The following is an 8,544-nucleotide window of genomic DNA, read 5'->3' as shown; positions in this document are numbered from 1 at the left end:
TTGTTGCATGACATTGTCTCTGTATGACAGCGTCTGTGTTATTTTTTGTGACAGTATAAATATTGGTTTGTTGTTCCATGAAATGTTCTCTCTGATATGTTTGATGAATTCTGAGAGCTCTTTCACCCTCCCATAGTCGGCAATGTAATTACCACGATCAAGGTGCAGATATGTAGCAAGGAGATCGATAAAATAATCCATGTGACATCAGGGGGTCATCCGTAATATTACGAAGCTACGAGAATACATCTAAAGCATTTATTAGTAAACTTTTGTCTGCTTTGTGAGAACATGAAAGCCTCAATATTGTCATAATATTTAGTCTAGAAGGTGTGATGAAAGAAAGAAGATGGGGTGAAGCCAGTTCGTGTGTGTGTGTGTGTGTGTGTGGGTGGGTGAGTGAGTGAGAGAGAGTTAGAGAAAGAGAGAGTTATACTATCAGATTGATGAAATGATATTGGATGCAGTTCAGGGTAGGATGAAATAGAAAACTTGTAATACTCCCAATAGTTTGTATAAGTGTGTGTGTGTGTGTGTGTGTGTGTTAGCGTGAGTATGCATGCATCCAAACATGAACAGGCCCAAGGCTTTTGTTTGCAAGCACACGTACATATGTGAACGTGAACATGATAAACATGCTCCTGAACACTAATAGTTTCTATTAGTTTCATTCTTTCCCATTCACTTTGAATGGCTGGACATTTTTGACCAGGAACACCACAAGTGTGACTTTGTGCCATTTTGTACAAAATAAAAGCCTTTCAAAACAAACTCCCTGATTAAACATTAATGTACACTAGTGTGATAAACAGTGTACATTTTCATCAGTTTTTATTTAATATTGTGAAAATTATTCATAAATAATGCTTTTTTCACTCAAAAAATAAGGTGCCTACTTTCAGATAAATGAGGCCTACGATTAATCAGAAGCAAATATAAATACAAAACCAGTCCTAAACGAAAGATAAGAAGTTGACAAAAAGATTGAATCCAATCTTTGGTGATAATATAGCATAATGAGTGATTTATAAGCAATTTTTGAGGCCGGGTACTTTTTGCCTGGGAACACCACAAGTGTGACTTTGTGCCATTTTGTACAAAATAAAAGCCTTTCAAAACAAACTCCCTGATTAAACATTAAAGCACACTATTGTGATAAACAGTGCAAATTTTCATCAGTTTTTATTTAATATTGTGAAAATTATTCATAAATAATGCTTTTTTCACTCAAAAAATGAGGTGCCTACTTTCAGATAAACGAGGCCTACGATTAATCAGAAGCAAATATAAATACAAAACCAGTCCTAAATGAAAGAAAAGTTGACAAAAAGATTTAATCCAATCTTTGTTGATAGTATAGCATAATTAGTGATTTATAAGCATTTTTTGAGGCCGGGTCCTTTTTGCTTTGTAACATCACGAGTGTAACAAGGTGAAAAATCTCCCCCAGAAAAGTATGAAAATTATCAAATTTTTTTTTAGAAGTAGTTATACCCTTTGTGAACAAAGTCAAAAAATTTCAGACCAATGCGATAACATTAACTAGTATTTTCGGGAAAAATAAAAAATTTTCAGAGCAAAAAGGACCCGAACATCACATGAGGGTTAAACTAAATTAATTGAAAAATGAAAAACTAGCTGAAATAAGTTTTATTTTATTATTTAGTTTCAGTTAACATTTAGTTTACTTCAAGCAACAATTGTTTTTTTTATGGTTTTAGTTTTGGTTTTAGTTTTAGTTAACTATACTAATCCTGATGTTTAACAGTGCTGCAATTATTTAAAAATTAATGTATTAAAACCGTAATATTGTGAAATAGTATTGCAATTTAAAATGTTTAAATGTTTAAAAAGTTTTCTATTTTAAAATAATGAAAAATGTTTTATTCCTGTGATGCAAAGCTGAATTTTCAGCATCATTACTCCAGTCTTCTGTCACATGATCCTTCAGAAATCATTCTAATTTGCTGATTTTCTGAAACATTCCGTTTTGCGTCTTAATTTTTTACAGAAATATTTTTTCAATATTCTTTGATAAATAGAAAGTTCTAAAGAACAGCATTTATTTGTAGTGCAAGTATTTGATAAAACTATAAATGTCTTTACTGTCACTTTTTAGCAAACAGCAGATTCATACAACAGAGCGTTATAAACCGAGTTTCAGCTTTAAAATCTGATTTAATGAGGCACATTTAAAGCAGTTGTAAAACAGTCTTAGCAAAATCGTTTAATATTAAAAATAAAAATTTTTATTGAACGTGGGTATCTAGCCTTTTTAAAAAATAATAATCTACCAAAGCCTTGTGTTATAGCAATTTTACTCCAATTAAGGGAGTTTTAAGCACACACCGCTTCGTGCCTAACAGCTCTTTTTAACTGCAGTAAAACCACTTTAACATGCAGCGTTTCGTGGCTTATTGTTTTATTAAACACTCAAAGTTCTATTTCATTATTCATCAACTCTCACTCTTAGATGGCAAACAGGGCCGGTTCATTTTTAAGTAGGTGTTTTACCCACAATGCCTCTGCTGATGTGCATCTCACAGCAAGTAGCCCCTAGTGATGGTCTAAATTCTGGCATTAAAAATCTTTTTGTGTGGTGCATTTTAAACTCACTGTTCCTCATCTTGAATGAGGCTCATGTAAAGTATTTGACCCCAGTCTTGTGAATGGAGCTGCTCATTCAGTCTCTGTTAGTCTGGTTGATCTCCAACTGCTCATGTCTTGCCACATCAGCTGTTCTGCCAGCAGAGGACACTGCAGCCTTGTAAATTCAAAGACTCGAACAGAGCACTTTGTGCCACTGTCCACTGCTGAGTTTTGATTTTCAGATATGATGACATCCTGAACAGAGGCACATATGAGATGGACGTACAGCATGACCTTTCACTGACCCTCAGATCTTTCTTTAAATTTTCAGTGAGCTTCAATATTGCAAGTTATTATCTTTATGGTCTCAGAGGCCAATTTTCACAGTCTGAAATTTAATTTTAACTTGTAAATAAGACAAAAAATGTATAGCAGCATGATTGAAATTTTCAAAACCTTATTTATTATTGTATGAAAACATTTTTAATAGTAAATGTAATTGAATATTGTGATTTTTATTATTTTAAGTTATTATTAAAAGTTTACAAACTAAACTAAAATAATTAATACATTTAAAAAATAAAATAAAAATGTATTACAATTAAATAAATTAGCTTCTGAACAGAAGCGCAAGCAAGTTGTACGTACAGCATGACCTTTGTCTGACCCTCTATTTTTTTCTTGCTTTCTGTTTTTGTCAGTGAACTTCAATATTGCAATTTTCTTTTTCTTTTTTTATAATTTATGGTCTCAAGGTGCAATTCTCACAATCTGTTATTATAGTTTAACTTGTAAAAAAGACAAAACATGTATAGCAGCATGATTGAAATGTTAGCATGATCTGACTATTTATATACATATACACAAAACCTTTGTGCATTAAAACGTATTTAATAATTAAATATTTATTTTAAATAGTAAATTATTATTATTATTTTTTAATATATTTATTTATTAAAAAAATTATGTATTTAAAAAAAATTAAGCTTGAATTTCTCAGATAGATATATGTGTGGGCCTGGCCATGATTAATTGCATTTAATAATTTTTATTTATCTTTTATTTTTTTATATAAATAATGAATGCACTAAATTAACACTTTAAGTTGACAGCTCATAACTCAAATAAAAATTAAAATCTCATTGTCTGTCTTTCAGTATAAGAGCGCAGGAGTGATTGAGCTGGAGACCTGTATTAAGGCTGTCAGAGTGTTGGCCATTCAGAAACGAGCCATGGAGGCTTCTGAATTCCTGCAGAATGCTGTTTACATCAATCTAGGCCAGGTGATCACTTGCAACAAGTCTGTTTTCAAAGATGCTGAATTAGGAAGGGTCTTTGAACGTTTGTCTATGTGCTCAGCTGTCAGAAGAGGAGAAGATCCAGCGTTACAGTGTGCTGTCAGAGCTCTACGAGCTCATCGGCTTCCACCGGAAATCAGCGTTCTTCAAACGCGTCGCGGCTATGCAGTGTGTGGCGCCTACCATCCCTGAACCGGGCTGGAAGGCCTGTTACAAACTCCTGCTGGAGACCCTGCCAGGATACAGCCTCTCTCTAGACCCCAAAGACTTCAGCAAAGGTAACCCGAGATTACACAAGGCTGTTAAGCCATATTACAAATGCTTTTCTATGTTCTGTGTGGTTTCTAAAGACTGGTTGGAGTACAAGTGTTCTCGTTTGTCAGTAAATGGAGACTTTCATACGGGTGAATTTATGCATGATTCAAATCTAGTTGGGATTTTAACAAAAATAGTAATTCAGAGTCATTGTTTGTTCAATTTTACTGATCATTTGAAGGACAGCGTGTCTGAAGTACCACTACTGGCAGAAACACTTTCCAACGTTACTGAATGCACTGGCAGGTTTTTTTGTTTTGTGCTTTTTTAAGGTGGCCTTCATTTTTTTTATAGAAAGGTGTTATATAGTATTTGTATGTTGAATTACTGAAATAACTCAAATTAAATAAAACTAAAACTTAATAAAAATACCTATCTAGACATAATAAAAAACAAATAAAATGGCAACATTACTACAACTATAACTAAAATAGAATAAACTAATACAAATCAAACTACATTAGTTTATCAGTAATCCTAAAAAAATAACACTGAGTCAAACACACATGCTAAAATAACAACAACTTACTGACATATAGTAAATGGTTATAAAAAAACTGAAACAGAAGTGAAACAAGTAATAGGAAAGAGGAGAAATAAAAAGCGATACTTATCCTTTGCCGGTGTCCCCGCCCGGTGGAGTCGCACGGTAGAGTCGATGGTCTTTACACACTTCGGTCTAAACCACGACCGCAGCCGCGACCGCTTCCGCGTTAAACTAAGCTTCTTTTTTATTCCTTTAACAAAACTCAAACTGAATTCAGCTGGACACACTTTCCTGTTTATCACAACAAATGGCCAAGCAAAGCGCACGACTCTGACAAGGTACGCGATACAGTACGAGATGTAACTGAATGCACTACATTGTGAATGCATATACATTTCTTCTTGGCCTTGTTGTAGTTGATGTGATTGTTTATGTCTGGATAGACTGAAGAAAATTGTGCATGTCCAACAACCCAAGTACTGAAGCAGTGTTACTTAATTATTATCTATATACTATTGTAGTATTTATTAATATTTTTAATTGGATATTTTAAATTAATTGCCAAGGCAACTATTTTTTTTAAAGCTCTTCATGTAATATTTATATTTAAGCCTATATTTATAAACTTTATTTCAGCTTTATTTCAATTAACGAAAATTAATTTGAACAGTTTTAGTATGAAAGCCTTATTATTCATCTTTTCATGATCCCGACTTAAGTAAAGCTATTTTCAAATTTTTCCTGACATTTTTAGAAATAATATGCAGATAATATAATGGATAATAAGAGCAGTCAGACTCCAAATTATAAAGTAATGATTATATTAGTTCTCAATAGTTTTTTTTTTACACATATTTATAATGTTTATATTCATTTGGCCCTGTATTTCATTACAATTAGGCACTTCTTAAATGAGACTGAGACTTTTTTCTGTCAAAATCATTACAAAATTACAAGGGAACAAGTTATCTCATGATCAAGACAAAATGAGTAATGTTTTATTCTGTCTAGTTTTGCTCATCCTGTTCTGTACATGTCTGTAGCACCATCAGTCAAAAACTCATATCAGTCGACCAGTCGTCAGGAGGAGTGAATAAGGTTGAATATCTATTTTGCCTGGCTGAAAGGCATTATCCTCCTCCATGTCCTCCGGCCTATTTAGACAGACTCCTGTTGACAATAAACAAAGAAGTAATGTGCATGCGAGTCTGGAATAGAAATGCGGCCTGCATGCATTATGATGCGAGTGATGTACATGCCGATGTCTCAAGGCTTTTGAACCTGGGTAATGACGTCCCACCCCCCCACCCCCTCATGTTTGCTCTTTTAATTGGGTTAATGCTGTCGTTTTTTAAATAAATGCATGCTATTACTTTGTTTTATTTCATGGTTGTCCTCTCGACCCGTTTTACCTCTGTTTACTGGCGTCTTTCGCAATACAAGAGCAGAATATGAATAATTTGAATTGCTCATTTTTCTTTAAATACCTCAGACTCATAAACAGCCATTGGTTGATTTGTAATCTGCCCAGACGGCATTGAAGTGACCTTGTCCCTCTTTGTATGCTTACAGAACAGCGTTGTGGGTTTTGAAGGGCTCTTCTCAGGGGTGATATATATTTCGTCTAGTCTTTGTGTTGGAAAAAAAAAAACAGCGCGGAGAGGAGAACTGACCCTGAGCTGTGATGTCAGACTCTGAGCTGCATCACTTTAGGGTTCTTAACTATATTCTCTTTAATATGAAATCCTCTCAATCTTCTGCCCGACTCTCACATGCATGGAATAATAAAGACGTTTAGCTTTAGATGCAGCCTGAGGGTCTGCATATATCGTTCAGAATCCTGTGAATTTGAAAGAGAAAATCATTAATATTCTTTAAAGATGGCATAAAATGGCTTTTGCAACACATTTAAACTCCTTAATGTGACGCATTCCAGAGTGAAATAGAATAGTTAGTCTAAGGGTGTGTAATATATAATACTACATAATAATATATAACTAATTGTTTTATTTTGGTGAAGTATGATGTCCCAAATTGTGTGGTTTGTTGAGGAGAGGTGTATTAATTTTTTGAAGCAATTTTTGTAATTTTCACTTTGTGGACGCTAAAATAAGAGAAAAGAGTAGTGAGTCATCATGTCTAGAGACCAGAATATTCCAGAGAATTGCTAACCACTTAGCAAACAATCACCCAGAAACTGGCTACCACATAGAAATGCTCTAAAATCTATTTAGAAGAGCTTGGAAAACCACCCAGAAACCCCTGGCAGCTGTATAGCCATGTTCTTAAAAACCATTTAGAACACCTTAGCAAGTGCATAGCAACTCCTTGACAACCACCCCTGGCAACAGCATAGTACTGCTCTAAAAACCATTTAGAATGCCTTAAGCCTGGAATACACTACATCATTTTTGCTCCGATTTTCTGCCGATTTACTATCTGGAGAAGTTGAAGCTTGTTGCTGAAAGTCAGAGTCAGTTTGCAGATTTGAGTTGACAGATTCCATAGAAAATCGAGTAGTGTATGATGGTCTCAGACTCCGATTTTTTAGCTTCAGACTATGATTCCATCCAGTCGGAGGATATCAAACATGTTTGCTATTTTCAGCTGATTTTAGAACACATGTTGTTTTCATTTGTCACGCGTCTCCTAACAACAAGGCGCACGTTTCTGCCTGAGTTTGTTGTGATCGGAACAACTTGAAAGTCTGGTAGTGTGTGATCCTCAGTCGTTTAGTGTATGATGGCCAGTTTTCCTTTGTCACTATTTACAAAGTCGGTAAGTGTATGATGCCTGGGGTTTTTAAAAATCTGTTCCAATTTTAAAAGTCATGTAGTGTATTCCAGTCTTTAGCAAATGCATAGCAACACCTTGGCAACCACCCACAGCACTCAGGCATCGTGACACTGAGTTTTTCACAGTTCTGCTTGGTCAGTTAGTTAGGTAATATATATGTTTTCTCTTGCCAGTTGCCACACATTGTTGATTCTGTCAGCAAAGTCATTAGTTCAAAGGCAGAAAATGTTATTGCATTTTGATAAAAGATTTGAATAATGAGCACTGATGAATTAGGCACAATAAGACAAACGACATTTATGAGGAAAATAAATAGTCATTTTTGTTTCACATGGACTTGAAGTAAGATTTATGAGTGCTGTCTCAATGCAGACCCAGCCGTTCCATCATTTAGATATATTTACTCTTCTTTCATCTTCATTCTATATTATGTCAGACAAAACTGATTTAATGTGCTTATTGTATTGAATGGGTGATGCCATTGAGAGCAGGAGGTGATGGAGACCCCTCGCGTGTGTCCGCTGAAGCTGAAGGGTGACCCTGGCTTACTGAAGCTTTATGTGAAAGAGAGAAGAGGGCTTGGGTCAATAGAGACACCATGGAGTGCAGAGAGAGAAGAGAAAATGGGTTTTTAATTGGCCTGGGAGTTCTCGATCTCAGCTCTCTTTACGCACAGAGAGAGCGAATATATCATCAACCTCTGATTGATTGCGTTTAGCTCAACCATTGTGCACAGAGATTTAGAAAGTCCAGTGAAAACACAAAGACTGAACACAGAACTGCAGCAGATCGTGGAGAACTTTAAAATGCTTCCTGGAGACTCAGCGGCCTGTTCGCATTATACTTCGTGGGAAGATTTGCATAACATCGCCCAAATGTTCACACAAGAAAGAAGGCGTAACTTTTATTCTCGCTGTAGTATTGTTGTTGCCGCCGCCATGTCGTGGAGACGCTGTGTGTTTCATTGTGAAAGCGAAACTTCTTTGTTTGGCCTTCCAAAAGAGTATGATATCTGCTTCGTCATGCCTGGAGCTGATCCGTGCTGGTCGCTGAGGAAAT

The 8,544-nt window shown here is 35.2% G+C and overlaps 1 protein-coding gene across 1 annotated transcript in view; it reads left to right on the top strand.

Moving 5' to 3' along the window:
• LOC107559663 (trafficking protein particle complex subunit 9-like) overlaps positions 1 to 8,544 on the top strand; it is a gene marked incomplete at its 3' end in the record, with an annotated part of 86,581 nt that overhangs the window by 15,903 nt on the left and 62,134 nt on the right. The window contains exons 7-8 of the mRNA XM_016243563.1: positions 3,747 to 3,872; positions 3,949 to 4,165. Of these exons, the coding sequence (XP_016099049.1) occupies positions 3,747 to 3,872; positions 3,949 to 4,165 (343 nt within the window). The remainder of the gene's footprint in view (positions 1 to 3,746; positions 3,873 to 3,948; positions 4,166 to 8,544) is intronic.

This window comes from Sinocyclocheilus grahami, unplaced genomic scaffold, assembly GCF_001515645.1.
Source record: "Sinocyclocheilus grahami isolate Dianchi unplaced genomic scaffold, SAMN03320097.WGS_v1.1 scaffold695.1, whole genome shotgun sequence".
Classification (NCBI taxonomy): Eukaryota; Metazoa; Chordata; class Actinopteri; order Cypriniformes; family Cyprinidae; genus Sinocyclocheilus; species Sinocyclocheilus grahami.
This window is presented reverse-complemented; position numbering and strand designations above follow the sequence as displayed.